Source organism: Epinephelus fuscoguttatus, linkage group LG22 (genome assembly GCF_011397635.1).
Source record: "Epinephelus fuscoguttatus linkage group LG22, E.fuscoguttatus.final_Chr_v1".
Taxonomy (NCBI): domain Eukaryota; kingdom Metazoa; phylum Chordata; class Actinopteri; order Perciformes; family Serranidae; genus Epinephelus; species Epinephelus fuscoguttatus.
The window spans coordinates 16,440,978-16,458,258 of NC_064773.1; the positions used below are offsets into that span (position 1 = coordinate 16,440,978).

Genomic DNA, 17,281 nt, shown 5'->3' on the forward strand with positions numbered 1-17,281 from the left:
AGCGTTCCAGCTGCAAGTCCTCGTGTTTCCACAGTGTTTATCCGACCACTCTTCGGTTTCTTTACACAGATTTTTTCTTTGCATTTATGAATACTTCTGCCTGCTTTTTAGACTGCTTACCTGTGTAGTGAACTCTGCCTCTGAGTAAAGACATTTTATTTTCAAACTCTGAGTTTGAGTTTTTCAGCTGGAACCAGTGTTCCTGACATTATATGGCCCATAACATAGTATACTACCTTAAGAATGATCTCTATGGTGAAGAGTCCAGTAAAGACATGGTCTGCATAGCCCAGGATCTGAAAAAGAACAACAAAGAGAATCACTGATTTCATCTTAATAATACTGCCGTTCCGATGTACACTACACAATAGCATTCCTGGAACTGAAAACAATACTCTATGGCTTTCTGATTGAGTGTGAAACAGGAGCAATAGTTGTATTTGCCATTAAAGTAAACTATGACAAATTGTGACTGAACCAAGGTTGTACAACAAGTAGGAGGCTAAATGAATTCAGTAACCTTCAAAACCAAACTCAGTGAAAACTGGCTTGGCATTCTTGTCACAACAAGATTGTCTTGTCCAACAGTAAACATAACTCTTTATAGGCTGGCTTCCAAAGATTGTTTCACTGTTAAATTAAGGAGAGAAACAGGAGGAAGTGCAATTCCTCAGGGGTTAAGGCTGAACTTATGGTCAACTGTAGCATACCAACGTCCTGAATGACTTCACAACATACTGAAATAATAATGCTGAGGTTCAGGTCTAAGGATAATGAATTCCGATTGGACTAAAATAGACTTTGAAAAGAGAGCGGAATCTGGAAAACAGGATGTATTATTTCATTAGGGCTTCAGACGAAGGTTAATTGAGGTAGGCTAATATACAGCAGCCTATACCATAGCCGAGGAAAATACAATAATACAGATCTTTATTAGCCCCCAGGGGATTTGTCTTGCTCACTGAGAGAATAAACAATGTACAAAAATAGATACAGCACACACAGAGCTCAGTCTTTACATTAGACTATAGCTCACAAATTACACCCACAAACACTGAACATTATCGTATAAACAACATGATGATGCTCTAATCATGTATACAACAACAGCACAGATACATTCTCCATTTACACAATTAGTGTGTTCTGGGGTTTAAGAGTTTGGCTGAAAGGGATAGTTTGGATTTTTTGAAGTGGGGTTGTATGAGGTACTTATCAAAGGTCAGTGTCTTATATATAGTACATGGCAGTCAGCACGTCCCCAGTTTGGAGAAGAAGGCACAAGCACTGCTAAGCAATGTACTGCTGTTGACAGGGGCAGCGGCAAAATGGTTTAGTCACCAAAAAAAAAAGCAATATTAATTTAGGTGTACCATATATCTTAAGTATTTTCACCGCTTTACCTTGCCACCAGACAGCCCTTTCCAACTGGGAACTAAGGCCATTACCAATGCGCTCTTCAAAGCCACCAGACTCTTTTGACATCAACAGTAACTGTACCATGAAGAACAGAGAGTTGCTCGTGTACTGCTGCCTCAATCAGTTACTTTGGTGTTTTAAATGGCTAGTTCAGATTTGCCAAAGTCGCAAAATAACACAAAGTAATGCCCAGTTCAGACAAAGGATTTGTGGCGGGACAAAACCTTTTTAGAATGCTGTAGATTAAAGTTGCAGCAGTGTGAACTGGCCGGTCTGAACTGTACTCAAGCCAGCTGATGGTGTCAGCTGCACCTTAGCTGGTCAAATTATCGGTTTTAGAGCGTAAGGCTGGTCACCCTATTTCTACAAACAGTCAGCTTGTAGTGAAGTACGCTGGTAAAAATCTTAAAATTTTCAAAATATGGTTTGTTTTCTTGCTGCAGCAGGTGCTGATATCGGACCCACCGTCCGGCTTATGCCCTTAAACAGATACTGATGTTTTAAAGTGGTTTTCTAGGTGGCTTAAATACATTTTGATGCTGCCCCCCATCCACAGCAGTACACTCCTGCCTGCTTCTCCAAACTGGGGACATGCCAACTGACATCCACTGACTATGGATAAGCACCTCATACAACTCCACTTCAAAGAATTTCAGCTATCCCTTTAAGGCTGAATATATAGTCTCTGTTGTTTGCTTGCAAATTGTCTCTTATTAACACACTTTCTTGGTTAAATGCAGCTTAGCAAAATATCTTAAGGATATAAATTTTAATAATATTTCTATGCTGTATGTACAGTACAAATAATGTCAAGTTGCCAGCCTGGTAAGAAAAAAAAAAGGTCAAAAGACAAAACAAAGCTTAACAAGCATTTCACATCTTCTTACCATTACGTTAATCACAGTTACAGTACTACAGAAGAGATCTCATTAAGTGTATCAGGCCGGTCACAATAAGCTTTGGTTCCTTTATATGTTGCTGTCGGCTATAATCCATTTACAGAATGAATGCGTGTGGGCAACTAATGATGAATACAATCTTTGCTAATGTCTGTGCCTTAATGTACATTTACATGTTTGTTTTGTTTTTTTTAATTGTGTGTGTTACCTGGTTTCTGAAGGAGTCGTTCTTGACTGGGTCCTCTGCTGCCAGACTGATGCTGCTGAGCAGGATGAAGAAGAGGATGAGGTTTGTGAAGATGTTGTGGTTGACGATCTTATGGCACAGAACCCTGAATCTAAAAAGAGCAAAGTGGGAGAAAGATATTTCAGTCTCTTGTTACAAAAACAATAAGACATTTTGAGGGATAATAACATATTGAGATGGGAATAAAGAGGATGGAAAAATACTGTGAGAAACGGACTGAGGTTGCAGGAAACAGAAGAGAGGAGGGAGGAAAGGGAAAGTGAGCAGAACCACAGTGCTCTCTTACTGGTTGGTGTGGCTGAAGACGAAGAACGCGCGGGCCTCGGGCATGGGAATAGCTTTCTCCTTCAGCTGAATGTCGGAGAGAGGCCGTGGCCTCGGGCCCACTGGCATCTCTGGCTCTTCGTCATCATCGTCTCCTGATAAGAGGGAAGAAACCAAAAATTGTGAGAAAATGGTGAGGAGAAAAACAGAAAGAATAAGACTTTTAGGACTAATAGTTTTAAAATTAAATCTAAGACATTTTAAGATTTTTAAGGACCTGCAGACAACTTGTAGTGACTTAACAGACATTTATTTAAATGTCTGTTTATTATCAGCATGGGTGCCTTAGTAGAAGGTCATATAAAGGAACAATTCACCCTGATGGCATTGAAATTAAATAATAAACTAATACACGTTTTTATGCGGCTACAGATTGTGTATTTACATGTTAGTAATACTCAACAAAGCTACAGCGTATCCAGCTACATTGTTACTGAGTTGCCATTAAAGTGTTGCTCAAGCATATGTTGATGTCTGAAAACACCTCCAAAGGATGTGAAAATAGCCTTAAATATCAAAATGACAAGGCCAGAATAAGTTATTCTTCTATTTTTTGACTGAATGCAACAGGAGTTCGAAAGAGAGGGGAATTGGAATTGGTGAAACAAAAACAAAACAAAAAACACAAAAAGTTAAGGCCAGCTCAACTTTGATTTGTATCACGTCATGACATGTGTCGGTGTCAATTTGTTGCTTCCTGTCACTGGCTTCCATTGAAAATGACTTGAAGCCTGTTGTTTTGTCACAGATTCTGTAGTATACTAGACGACAACTACTTTATCAGAATTCAGTTTTTTTGTACAGAAAGGTCATATAATGGGAATATCACATAGAACTGAATAGTTGCTGGCAAGGCACAAGTTCATTCATCAAACAATTTCTCTGTAAACACATCACACACCTCTGGTTTGTGCATTACCTATGTAATCATTGGCAGGGTATGGGTTCTTCTCTTCACTCTCATCTCCACAGTAGTCATCCATGTTTATCTGCAGAGGGAGAGCATTGCATTTATTTACCAATTCATTCATTTCTCTGACACTTGCTTGCACTTAGTGAAGATTGTGGCTACTTTAGTCTTCTTCAGAAACATGTGTTTTTGTGTACCTTAGCAGCAGTGTTGGTCTCTCCGTCAGAAGTGATGGACTTCAGCTCTATCTTCTCCTTCTTCTCCTCCTCCAGAGGTGGCTTCTCGTTGTCATGACGCTTCTCCGGACTGGCCAACCTGGACAATAGGCAAGAAAAAAAAAAAGATCCTCACCTTTAGCATTTTCCCCCCTCTCCTCCACCGTGTTAGCCGCATGTTAATCCACTGATGTGTATCGAATCACATTTAATTTAACACCAGAGGGACAAAATAAACACTCAGATTTTCAATGATGGGGAGTATTTCAATCACAGAGGGTGGCTGGGCTGTTATAATCAAACCAAAAGGATAGTGAGCAGGCAAATGGTTGTTTTCCATCACACTTTTCCTCTGATCAATACCAGCTGCAACCAAAAAGGAGACATTTAATGATTTGTGCCACCGAGGGGGATGCTATCTTCCTCAGCTTCACTAAAATCTCACATTACCATTGCTGACAAATTACCTTTGTAGGCAATGAGACACTAAAATTACCCAATAAAATTGGTTCAGACAGAAAAGCAAAGCAAGCAAATGTCAGCCTGTCTTAAAAACATAATAATAGGTTTACTTTCTAATTGTTAAGCATTTTTAGTACATTGATTTATTTTTCCTCTCTTTTTTTCTCAGCTAACAATCTACCTGTTTTTCTTTTTTTTCTCTCTGCTTTACCTGGCCAGTTTTTTCCTCTCTTTCTCCTCCTCCTCTTCTTTCTGGGCGGATGTCAAGCTCTCAGCGTCTGCCAGATTGTCGACAGCAATGGCCAAGAAGACATTCAGTAGGATATCTGTTCAGAGGGGGTTGAAGCTAAGGATGTTGCTGACCCATTAGATCATCAGTGGGGCTGTACGCAAACAATCCTGGAAGGCTGAGTAAATAATTAGCAACCTTTCTGCATCTGAAAGACACTGAACTCCCGACTGCTTGAGTAGAGATACTCAGTGACCTCCAGCAAACTGTTTTAGCCACGTGAATGTATCCCCATGCAAAACACACCCTTCCCTCCTGTTACTGCATCCTAAATAAGGGTTGGATTTTATTCAAATCACAGCCAGTCACACTGTTTTCTGGTTGATAGGATGCAATTTAACAGAATCAGAGAACAAGTTTGGCTGTCAGTCTTTACTCTGGACGTGTTGATTTTTCAGTGCTTGTCATCACTCATCACCCCTATACCTCTCTTCAGATACATACTTTATGGAGCGACTTCCAGGTTCCCCACACATTTTTATCAATGAATTTTCATAACATTTCCATAATATTTTACCCCATTTCCATTAGCATTAGCGCATGCTAGCATTTTGGCATTTTCCTGTTTCTGTCCTCTCTGTTTTTTGCCCCAAAAGGATGTGCAGACTGTGCTATGACGCAACGCTGGTCTGTGTATCATGTGATACTGGTGAAGTTGCAAGGGTCACACAGCGCAGCAGTAGATTTTAACGTTCCCAGGTATTTCATGACCGTGGGAACCCTGTACTTTATGTAGAGCTCTGTTGAGGAAGGATACAGTTTCCGCAGATGAAGAGGATGATGAAGTAGATGCAGACAAGCATGCCGGGAAAGGACGGTCCACCGTACGCCATGATACCATCATACATCACAGAGTTCCAGTCCTCTCCCGTTAGGATCTGCAGCGAAAGAAAAACATGTAATAAAAGTCCCATTTGCATTAACGAAACTTATAAAAGTAAGACTTCTATTGGAAAGAAGCGCCACTCTTGTGACAGTGATACATTACATTTAATTTCACTGTAAGACTCACACTAGATTAAATGACTTCATGTGCTGTACAAATGGAGAAGACAAGGATTCTTATTTTATGGACACAAGCTGAGAATAGAAGACAAGCAGAGTTAGAAGAGAGAACACAAGAGGAACACAAAGTCTTTACCTGAAACACGGTGAGCAGAGACTGGGGAAAGTTGTCAAAGGTGCTGCGTCGGGTCTCGTCGAAGTTGAATTTCCCTCCGAAGAGCTGCATGCCGAGCAGGGAGAAGATGATGATGAAGAGGAAGAGCAGCAGCAATAGGGAAGCGATGGAGCGAACAGAGTTGAGCAGGGAGGCCACCAGGTTGGACAAGGAGTTCCAGTATCTGCGGGAGAGACATCCAGTTGTACATAAATGAAAATGTATCTCCCACAAACACACGCTATACTTGAATATGTTCCCCATTTTATTTGTTTCCTTTCTATTGGAAGCATCAATATCGATATTAAAAATGTCAATACCAACCTGGTTATTTTGAAGATTCGCAGCAAACGTACACAACGTAACACAGAGATGCCGAGAGGAGACATGATTTTGGTTTCCACCAGAATGGTCTCAAGGATTCCTCCACATACAACAAAGCTGTCGAAGCGATTGAAGAGCGAGACAAAGTACGCCTGTGGAGAGTAAAGAGAGAAGCAAAAAAAAAGGTAGCAAGTAGATGAGATAGGAGTTTAAATTTCTTTTGACAGTTTTAGGATTAAAAACAAAATTGACCCATACAACTTAGTTTGAGAAAAAAAAAACATTTAGCCACCTACCTGCAAACCCAGACTGTACATCTTCAACAACATTTCACCAGTGAAGAGTGCTAGCAACACCTTGTTGGCTATGTCTGAAGAGGAAGAAAGAAAGGAGGGAGAAGTAAATAATGGTGGAATAAAAACAGATGGCAAAAGAAAAGGAACAGGAAGGATGCTAGCCCCTTTCACACATGCACTGCAAACCTGAAGTTATCTAGATATTACCCGCAGGAGCTGTAGGTGGGAATGCGAATGTTTGAATCAGTTCAAACGGACATTAAACTGACTGTACCCTGCCAGCTCCCTGATATAAAGCCCAACTGAGCTGTATAGAGCAGGTAATTGTCCGGAGAATTCACAGTGGCCAAGTGGGTGTGTTGATGACGTATCTATAATGCAGCTCACATGAAACCGAGAGAAAACTAACGTCCAAGGGTGAAGAGAAAGGGTCATTTACAAGAATATGGTAACAAAAATGTCTAACTGGAGAGAGATGACAAGATTCCTAAACTTCATTCAGTAAGGGTCGAAGCCGAAATTGTCAGACAAATTCAAGAGACAGAAAGAGACTCTGTTGTTCATGATGAAATTACAAACTGGCTACGTGACTGCGGTGTAGTCTGCGCCATGTCCTGCCTCCTGCACGCTCTACCCTGATCCCACTCTGCACATAAACCAAACAGAGTACTACTTCCAGTAAGTGAACACTTCTGACATGGACAATCTCCATTGTCAAAGGTGAATAATTTAGATCAGAATGAATAGAGGTGTGTCGTCAGCATTTGTGTGTATAGGTATGCTTGCGTACCTTGTACATCAGTTAACCACTGAGGCTGCTTGTGATGTTCAGAGGCGATGGTCAGGGTGTTGAGGAAAACCAGGAAGATGACCAGCCAATAGAAAACCTGCGATTTGACCGCTGCCCGGCACTTCCTCCTACACAGCCTGTTCCACCTCCGAGAGTATCGACTGAGAAAGCAGAAGCAGAAATTGAGAAAGAAAGAGAGAGCAATGGGGAGGTGAGAAAAGATGGTCGAGGGAAGAGGTAGGTAAAAGAAGGGATGTGGGATTTAACGTGGAGAGGCAGACAGAGGAAGAGTGAGAGAAGAAATAAGAGAAAACAATGAATGATCAAAAGAAACAAGTGAAGAAGAGAGTGAGAAACAAACAGCGGAGGAGAAAGAAGAAAAAGAAAGAGTCAATTAGTCTGTCTACAGAGTAGTGATGACATCACCCCTTGGCTGGTGGTTGTCTGTTGTTTGAGAGCAGAGCTGTGGAACAGTTAGTCATCCTCAAAGACGCTTCACACCAAGAAAAAGCCAGTATGAAGAGCTTTGTTGCAGAACGAGATATGCACCATTTGAGGAGGAAAAAAAGGGAACGCTTATTCTAACAAAATGATTGAAGGCACAAATTTAAACTGACATGTGTTATATTGTGATTCACACTACAAGGGAAATTTGTGATCAAAAGAAGAAGTGGTTCATTTTAGTATATTTTTCTTTCTTCTTTTTAGACAATTCAACATGTTGTTCAATGATGTTACGTACACAATGTCGTATGCACTTCTCCTACACTCTATTGTTAAAAAATAAAAGTTATTGTTTTTGGTAATTGCTTCACACCTCGCAGTCACATCTAGGTGAACCAGTCCACTCAAAGGGTCATACCATTTTTTCACCTACACCCGCGTACCAATGACTGAACCACTGAAATGTCATAATTGTCTTTTTGAAATACATTTTTTGTTCTGATCATTATGAAACAGAGAAGCACGCATCTCCCTTTAGACTTTTACATGTTTTAAAGGCGACTGCCCATTGTTCTGATGACACAAAATTTCAAACACGCATTAGTCCAAAAAATGTCCCTTTGGAACGAAAACCCACTTTTCCAACAACCCGTTATCCCAAAAACAAACAAATATGTTATTGCTCCAATGTCCTGTTTCTCAGAAAATACACACTCTCTGCAGTAACACACCCCAATTGCCAGAAAAAATGGTCGCGCTGTAAACCATGAGGAAGTCACAACCCAGTGGTGAATGTGTCGTCAGGGTTAGGCACAAAAAACACTTGTTTATGGTTAGGAAAAATCCTGTTTTGGCTTAAAACATCCACAAAAGAAGTCAGTGAAAAACACTCAGGCTCAGAGGCTTAAATGCAACTGGGAAACGCCACGAAGGGTAGGTAAAAACACCCGTGATCAGTGACTCAAATGCTGCTGGGAAACTGAAACTAACTGTAGGGAGTGTGTATTTTCAGAGAAATGGGACTTCGGAGCAATCTGCGCTTGCTTTTGGGATACCAACCAGTTGGACAAATGGGCTTTCAGTCTAATGGGACATTTTTTGGACTGATGGGGCTTCAGAGTTTTGGGCCATCAGAACAATGGCATTGCACTGTTATATATGCATCCCAATGGGCACTTCAAGGGATGAATCCAATTTGGCAATACAATTGTGGAACTGTTTTAACATATACAAAAATGGAGGCATCTCAGTCACTATTGCAGTATTTGTACAGTGGCAAAAGCTATGTCACTTTAATATAAAATTTTACAGAGGGAAATTAGTCTCGGAGAAGAGCTGACATGCACGTCACACAGACAGATGTGACAGGCACCACACGGATAATGCGAATAAAATAAAATTAATCTTATGTATATTTTATGTTTCTTTTTCCTGACGACAGACAGTTGACTACATGTTTGCTAACAAAAATAATGAATCTAAATGTTGAGTTGAACTGTTCAGTGACTCTGAGTGTAACGTACTGAAGACCATGCCCATCCCTAAATCCCCTGTCCAGAATTTAACCCATTCTCATCTGTTTATCCAGTTTGTACATGACCCCATTCTCCACCGTTACCCCGCCATACGAGACATGGCTGCAAAGAGATTTGTCATGTAACTGTAACTGAAAGGCCTCTTTTCAAACAGATCAACGCAGCTCACCAGGAACTGTTACTCTTCCCTGCCTATACAAAATTCATGTTTCGCCTTCTTTGCCGTCGTCTGTTTGAGTGTGTGTGAACTATTTAGAGTCAGTTATGGCACACAGCGGCTTTTGCCATGATGCACACACTGAATGTTACATGAGACACAACTCACAACACAACACAAGCGGACATGCATTCTTACAAAAAAGGACGTGTTGTTTTTTTAATGTCTGTGTTGTAATTTGTGAAAACATTTTGTGTGGTCTTTCAAAACAGCCTGCGTTACAGTAATTTGTTAATATTAACATGAACAGAATCAGAGCATGTCTGCGAAGATAGCACAATATTGTTCTGTCCCTAATAAGGAAAATTATGTCAATGTTTAGAAAATGACCTATTCTGTAACTATAACTATACAAGGGAATAGTTCAACATGTTGGAAAAGATGCTTATTTGCTCTCTTGATGAGAGTTCGATGAGAAAATCAAATTTACTCTCATATCTATTTGTTTTATGAAGCTATACACAGTTACCGCTCGGCCAGACTGTTTCTGTGCTTTGCCAAGAAACAGTCTGGCATATAAACCCCCAAAAATCTTGGCACTTCGTATGGGTTAAACAGACAAGAAAAAAACATGGTAGTCAATGAGCTTCTGAGGTGCTGGTTGGTTGATCTTGTTACATTTGGATGGAGTCAGGCTAGCTGCTTTCCCATTTCTAGTCTTTGTGCTAAGCTATGCTAACCGGCTGCAGATTCATATTCACCGTCAAGACTTCAGTGTTGCATTGATCTTCTCATCTAACTCTGTGCAAGAATGAAAATCAGCATATTCCCCCCAAAAGTTGAACTATTCCTTTAAAGTCCCAGTGAAACGGAAGTTAGAGTGTGTTTAGCTTCTATACTGTGACATATTTCCCATTTCAATGCAGAATTTGAATGTTTTACAGTTATAAGAGGGATTTAAATCACATTCTTTGATTCATTCATTATTTGATTGGACCGATAAAAAGTAGGCGGGCTTGTTTAGCATGACATGGAGGTACACTGAGCAGACTGTCAGCTCCACAGACACCTGCCTTGCTGTTAGATCAGGAGGAGGATGAGAGAGACGTGAATGAATTAGACCTCCGCCACGTTGTTCTAGAAATAAAAAAGCTTTTGCCCACTAAATTCCAAACATACATCTCGTCCTAACTCTCTCCATTATTGCTCTGTTAGCTAGCAGCTACTACACCCCACAAACAGGGAAGTTTTGTTTTACGTGACTGCTGTGGATAGCTACTCGCCCTTCGTTTGATTGGATGAACTTTTGTAAACACCCTCGAGTGCATGATGAGTCATCAAATATTTGAAACAATTTTATCTGGTTTTACAGAAAGAGAAAAGACTCCTCTGATACTGATTTTTCAACATACATTTGGCATATTACATGCTAAATTATCAATTTTCACAGGGACACAGAGTTAAAACTGGGAAAATGTATTTTCCACTTCACTGGGTCTTTAAAGAGCAAGGCTCACTCTTTCTATGTCAGTTTGTCTGTGTGTCCTGTGCACTACTGTAGACAAGAACACACACACACACATCCAGCGACCGTACAAATACCACAGCAGTAGAGACATCAGAGCAGGTGAATTAAAAGACTAATGGTAAACAACATGTACTAACCTGAACTTGGATTTGGAGATCCTATTTCTGGAACACAGAAAACAGAATGGATTATACACACACACACACACATAACACACATATAGACAGGTACACAACATGACAGGGGTGATTTGAGAGGGATATTTGCCTTAGCAAATATGTTCATTGAGCAGCTTAGTTGTGTGGGTCTAGTTTTTCCTGCCTTTCTGAGATGCAATTACCTTCTTACCAAGTAAACATTTGCTAGTTTGGAGACTGAGGTGAACTACACTAGCACATAAGCTGCAGAAGTGAATGAACATTATAAAGACCACCCGCTTTTCTTTAGAACAAATCACCCCAAGCAAACATGTATACAGTGGCACCCAGTCAAAAGAAAAAACGCTTTAAGTTTGGGTTTCCTCCAATCAGCCCTGGTGTGAAAAAACACAGTGTATTAATAGAAACATGTCTGTTGATTGTTCACCACTGTAACAGCAAAGGTACATACATAAAGAACTGAGGACAAGAGATTATGGAAGACATTGTCTCTGGGAAGAGAGGAGAGAAGAGCAGAGCAGAGCAGAGCAGAGAAGAGAAGAGAAGAGAAGAGAAGAGAAGAGAAGAGAAGAGAAACCCCAACTGTGGAAACTGGAATCGACAACATATCACATTATTATCTGTAGTGTTGGAATTTAATGATTTGACCATGGGCTGAATCTATAACTGTAACGTGCCACAAGCTGGTAAGAATGTAAGCTGACGCTCTTCTCTCAGCCAAGGGTTGTTTTTAATTAAAAATAACCCAAACTGATGCACACAAAAGTACAAATGGATGATGAATTGGTGAATGCGGTGACTCTTTGGCAGATTATGAGACAATGGGCCCCTGGGTCCAGACATGCAGAGGGCCCTGCCACATCTCGTGTGTAGCCTCTTTTTGTTGTTGTTTTGTGTCTCTTTGTAGCCATTTTGTATTTCTTTGTCATCATTTTGTGTCTCTTTATAATAAATTTGATTCTCTTTTTAGCTGCTTTGCATCTCTATAGTCATTTGTGTCTCTTAGTGGTCAACTTGAGTCCCTTTGTAGTTGCTTTGTAGTCATTTTGTGTCTCTTTGTGGTCAATTTGAGTCTCTTTGTATTGCTTTGTCGTCATTTTGTGTCTCTTTGTGATTGTTTACCCCTTTCTATAGTTGTTGTGAGTCTCTTTGTGTCTCTTCGCAGCTGTTCTCCATCACTTTGTGGTTGTTTTGGGTCTTTTTGTGGTCTCTTTGTGGTCATTTTGAGTCTCTTAGTAGTTGTTTTGCATCTCTGTAGTTGTTTCGTCTCTCTTTGTGGTCATTTTGTGTCTCGTTGTAGTCATTTTCTATTCTCATTGTGGTTGCTTTGTAGTCATTTTGTGTGTCTTTGTGACTGTTTTGTCCCTTTCCGTAGTTGTGAGTCTCTTTGCAGCTATTATATATTTCCTTGTAGTTGTTTTGTGTCTCCCAGTGGTCTTGTGTCTCTCTGTCTTGTCTTTTTGTCTCTCTTTGTCATAATTTTGTGTCTCTTTGTGATTGTTTACCCCTTTGAGTACTTGTTGTGAGTCTCTTTGTGTCTCTTCCCAGGTCTTCTGCATTTCTTTGTAGTTGTTTTGCATCTTTTTGTGGTCCCTTTATAGTAATTTTGAGCCTCTTAGCAGTTGTTTTGTATTTCTGTAGTTGTTTTGTCTCTCTTTGTGGTCATTTTGAGTCTCTTTGTAGTTGCTTCGTGGTCATGTTGTGTCTTTTTGTGACTGTGTACCCCTTAACATACTTGTTGTGAGTCTCTTCGTGTCTCTTTGCAGTTCTGCTGTTATGCGTGTTTTCATGCTCTCTATATAGTAATTTCAAGCCTCTTAGTAGCTGTTTTGCATCTCTGTAATTGTTTGGTCTCTCTTTGTGGTCATTTCGTGTCTCTTTGTAGTCATTGCCTAGTCTCTTGGTAGGTGCTTTGTAGTCATTTTGTGTGTCTTTGTGATTGTTTTGTCCCTTTCTGTAGTTGTGAGTCTCTTTGTGTCTCTTTGCAACTGTCTTTGTAGTTGTTTTGTGTCTCCTTGTGGTGTTTTTTTGTCTCTGTCTGGTCTTTTTATGTCTCTTTGAGTCTTTTCCTGGTCTTTACCTGTCTCTTCAAGTGACATTTTGTAGGTGAAGGTGAAGGGGGCCCCTCGACCTGTGCCCAGTAGGCTCATTCTGTAATCCATCTATGCTGTGACCACACTGAATGATGTACTGGTTGGAGTCTTTACAGCTAAGTTTGTTGCATTTAAATTTCATTTTATTGCATCTACATTACTTTTTTCGGAACTAAATAAATCAAAAGATAACTACTGTCATGTATGGAGTTATTATGAGTGACTGTGTACTCGTTTTGTCGATAAAAACAGACGACCCGCTGACTGACTGGCTGGCTGACCGTCTGACTGAAGCAATAAAATGAGTCACTGACTGACTGAACGATAGAATAAAATGACTGACTGGCTGGATATGGAGGGTGACAGTACACACATCTCTTCTCTCCATGTGTCCGTCTCGATTATGGAGATCAGCAGGCGTCGAAGTAGCTCCTACCCCGAGGTCTATCTCCATAGCAATGTGAAGAAGAGCTGACAGACACTGAGAGTCTCATGTTTTATCTTCATATTAGTGTGAGCAAATGCTCCGAGCCAAACTTGTTGCAGTCTCGCAGAGGAACCATGAGGGCTCACATTTCCAGTCTTGGCAAGGTTCACAAGGGCAGTCTGATAATTGTGAAGAATTTAAGTAAGACTCAAAATTGCAGGTGTAAATTCTGGAGCTCCTTCATGGGTAATAAGAGTGACGTTGGTGCTGTAGACCGACACACTTTTAGGTGAATTTTCAAACTAAATGAAGATTAGTCTGCAGGCGTTTAAGAGGCTATGAATGAGTAAATTACACCTTGTGCCACAACAATTTTTATTGGTACACAAGTAGATAACATGTGATTGAGAAGCATCCTTTATCATATGTTTGCTTCATATTCAGTCTTTGATACACCAAATAATTAAGTGAGGTTTTGAGCTGCAGCAATTCATTCGACGGTCAGAAAATTAATTACTAACTAACTAGTCTGCAACTATTTAAATAATAAAATCACCATTTTAGTCATTTTTTACTACAGCTGAGAACAGCCTTGCTTGCAGCTATTTTGTTTTAATGCTGTTTCTTGAAATCACGAGTTAACAAAACTGATAATGGGTAAATGTATGTCTATTCTTGAGTGAAAAAACCCCCTGATTTCTCGTGATAATTTATCACAAGAAAACAACTTCTGTTGAATGTGAAGTTAAAAAAAGAAGAATTTTTGTGTCAGAACTTGATTAAAGTACAGTGATGTGTTGATAAATAACATCTACTCCTTGATGTGACATTTTCAGCTTGCATTAGTTGCCACAGCTGCCATCTAGCCATGCTGGCATTCCAATCCTGATCTCTAAAAAACATTACAATGAGTAATAGGAGAAAACAACCTTTACTGATGAAGTGAAAGATTTTCTGTGCACACCAACTTAATCATAGACCCGATACCATTATTGTTATTTTAATTGTATTATTTTTAAATTATTGTTGTTATTTTTTTATTTTATTTATTATCATTACTATTATTATTATTATTATTACAATATTGTTATTTTAATTTTAGTAATATTTAATTATTATCATTTTATTCTATTGCATTTTTTCGTTTTTTTCCCCCCTCATACATTCTTAATATTCTTAATATTGAGCCAACTGGCCAACTGTACTGTGGCATGGGTTGCTGCCAGGGGTGGGGGTAGATTGTTGTGTATTTGTGTGTGTGTGTGTGTGTGTGTGTGTGTGTATGTTGTTTGTTATCCATGTTAAACTATATTTAAAAAAAAAGATAACACACCCACACAAAAGAAAACAACCTTTTGTATCCTCGTGATAACTGGTTGATTATCTCATTTTCTTGAGATAACAAAGTAATTAACTTGTGATCTTAAGATAATGGCATTAAAAAAAATTGCAGCGGGGACATTCTCTACTAATATTTTAAAGCAAACGGAAAACAGCTACCAGGGAGAGCTTCTTGAATCTGATGACCTGATGCTTTTCTTTGTCGTATATGATATTAAAGTGATTATCTTTGGGTGATGCTGACATGGGCTCTGAGAAATCATTACAGGCATTATTCATTGTGTTGGGTTTGTGGCACCTCCTAAAGACTTAGATTTGATGTGTATCCTTTGTTTTGATTTGTATTTGTCTGATGGGACAAATAAACACAAACAACATAACAGAGACAGAGTAACAGATAGACAGCGAGAGTACAAATAAACAACAGTGTGCCATCCAAGTGTGCCTACTGGCCTTACTGTTCCTCTGGTCAGAGGTGTTCTTGATTCAGTTTGGTTTCGTCTCTGAATTGTCTATGTCATATTGCACAGTAACTTTATTCTGTTCTGCTACGTTCACAGTGATGCACAGTTTTGTATGTAAGTGTCTTTGCTCGTGTGTACTGAAGTGGGCCCGCTGGGGTCACGGCTCCTGCGTCGCCTTGTGTCTAAGAAAAAAAGCAACGCACTTGTTTGAATAATATAAAGAAATGAAAGGAGCTGGGGGAGCAGGAGCAGGTGAGTCAGCTGTTCGTGAGCTCCCACAGGGGAGGGGGAGAGCACTTCACCAGCAAACACAAAGGTGAGACAGAGAGAGAGTAGAAACAGTCAGAGAGAAGAGGGAAAAAAATGGATTACTATTGGATGAGATGTAGCAATAATAAACAGAGTCATGCTTGTTTGATAGTCAAGCTGTCTTTGTACTACGAGTCAACTTTGACCTCACAGAATGGGCTGCTTCTCTCATTTCTACTTCTGGTAATGAATTGATATGCTTTTCTGTGCAGAGAAAATGATGTCACTAAACATCTGGCCATATTTGAATGATTAAAAAATGACACAGAAATGCTGACAAGTCTTACGCCACAATGCAGTGCTGCATAGTTCACAGTCTTTTCACACGTTTTCAACAAGTAGTTTCTGACTTGTGTAATGTGTTTAGAAAGAAATCTTAAATTTTACTTTACCCAGACTTTAATTTTCAGCAACAAAAGGTCCAGCAACTAGTTTTTGAACCACCTTTGGACTTCAGTGTTGTTTAGCTGTAGTGTGCTAGGAAAAAATAATAAGGCACTGTGGTTTAGTGTAGTGGTTTAGTGTAGGATTCATTCCCTTTAGCCTGACCTATGTTTCATCAAGGTCACAGATTTATTTGGGAAAAAGAGCCATTTCACTGGCTGCACCTCTGTTTAGTTGTCTCTTTAAATCTCAAAAGTTTTATCAGTTTAGAGTATGATGACAACACACTGCCGCTCTGCTCAGTGTCAGTACATGCATTCTTTCAAACCCCTGGAAGACTTGATGAGAAAGAGGTCTGGCTTTGTGAGATCAGTGAAGGATAGAGGCGGGCTAAAGTGCTAATACAGGAAAGATGCAGGATAGAGTTCATCCTTGGGATTGACAGAAGGTGACTGAGAGAGCGGAGGGACAGGAGGTGTGTGTGAGGTACTTACGCTAGCCGGGTACAGCAGGTCTCCCCCTCCACGTCTCCCCCGGGGGCATTGTCTGTGTTGACTGATTCATTTTCGCTGGCTGGCATGCTCACTGAGAGATGGAGAGGAGCAGAGCCCAAGAAAAAGAGGTGACAGATATAGAGAGAAAGACAGAGAAAAAAAAGAAAGAGAAGGATGAATTAACAGGACAAGGCAAAGTGTTGTACATCCTCACTTACATCATTTTTATGCTGGTTTTTACTATATTACTCACTCTAAACCTGTAATTTAACACACAGTGGACTCCAAAACTTTACAAATGTACTACTACACATACACCTGCACTGGAATCTGTCTCAAACACAGATTTCTATAAGATTATAATAGAATTATACTGTATATATTTGCGCTAATAGCCTAAACTAATTACACATTTCCATACAAGCAATATTTACCAGTTGGGGATCCTGGGACACAACCTCTGCATCAGCTATTAGGAAGGATTTCAACTTCTAAGCTGAAGGATTGCTTAACTCCGGGTGAACTAAATCTTAGCAAAACCCTTTTGTGATTTCATAGCTCATGGAGATTGAAAGAAAAAACATGCTGTAGATTTTGGTCTTTGGTCTGTGAA

The 17,281-nt window shown here is 39.8% G+C and overlaps 1 protein-coding gene across 2 annotated transcripts in view; it reads right to left on the reverse strand.

The window, feature by feature from the left end:
* cacna1c (calcium channel, voltage-dependent, L type, alpha 1C subunit) overlaps positions 1 to 17,281 on the reverse strand; it is a 284,841-nt gene that overhangs the window by 59,932 nt on the left and 207,628 nt on the right. For both annotated transcript variants that reach the window (XM_049567500.1, XM_049567501.1), the window contains 13 exons: positions 16,669 to 16,759; positions 11,136 to 11,162; positions 7,335 to 7,495; positions 6,545 to 6,618; positions 6,249 to 6,400; positions 5,907 to 6,108; positions 5,523 to 5,643; positions 4,688 to 4,802; positions 3,997 to 4,114; positions 3,809 to 3,878; positions 2,852 to 2,984; positions 2,527 to 2,656; positions 237 to 296 (listed from right to left, as the gene is read on the reverse strand). In XM_049567500.1, coding sequence (XP_049423457.1) covers positions 237 to 296; positions 2,527 to 2,656; positions 2,852 to 2,984; positions 3,809 to 3,878; positions 3,997 to 4,114; positions 4,688 to 4,802; positions 5,523 to 5,643; positions 5,907 to 6,108; positions 6,249 to 6,400; positions 6,545 to 6,618; positions 7,335 to 7,495; positions 11,136 to 11,162; positions 16,669 to 16,759 — 1,454 coding nt within the window. The remainder of the gene's footprint in view (positions 1 to 236; positions 297 to 2,526; positions 2,657 to 2,851; positions 2,985 to 3,808; positions 3,879 to 3,996; positions 4,115 to 4,687; positions 4,803 to 5,522; positions 5,644 to 5,906; positions 6,109 to 6,248; positions 6,401 to 6,544; positions 6,619 to 7,334; positions 7,496 to 11,135; positions 11,163 to 16,668; positions 16,760 to 17,281) is intronic.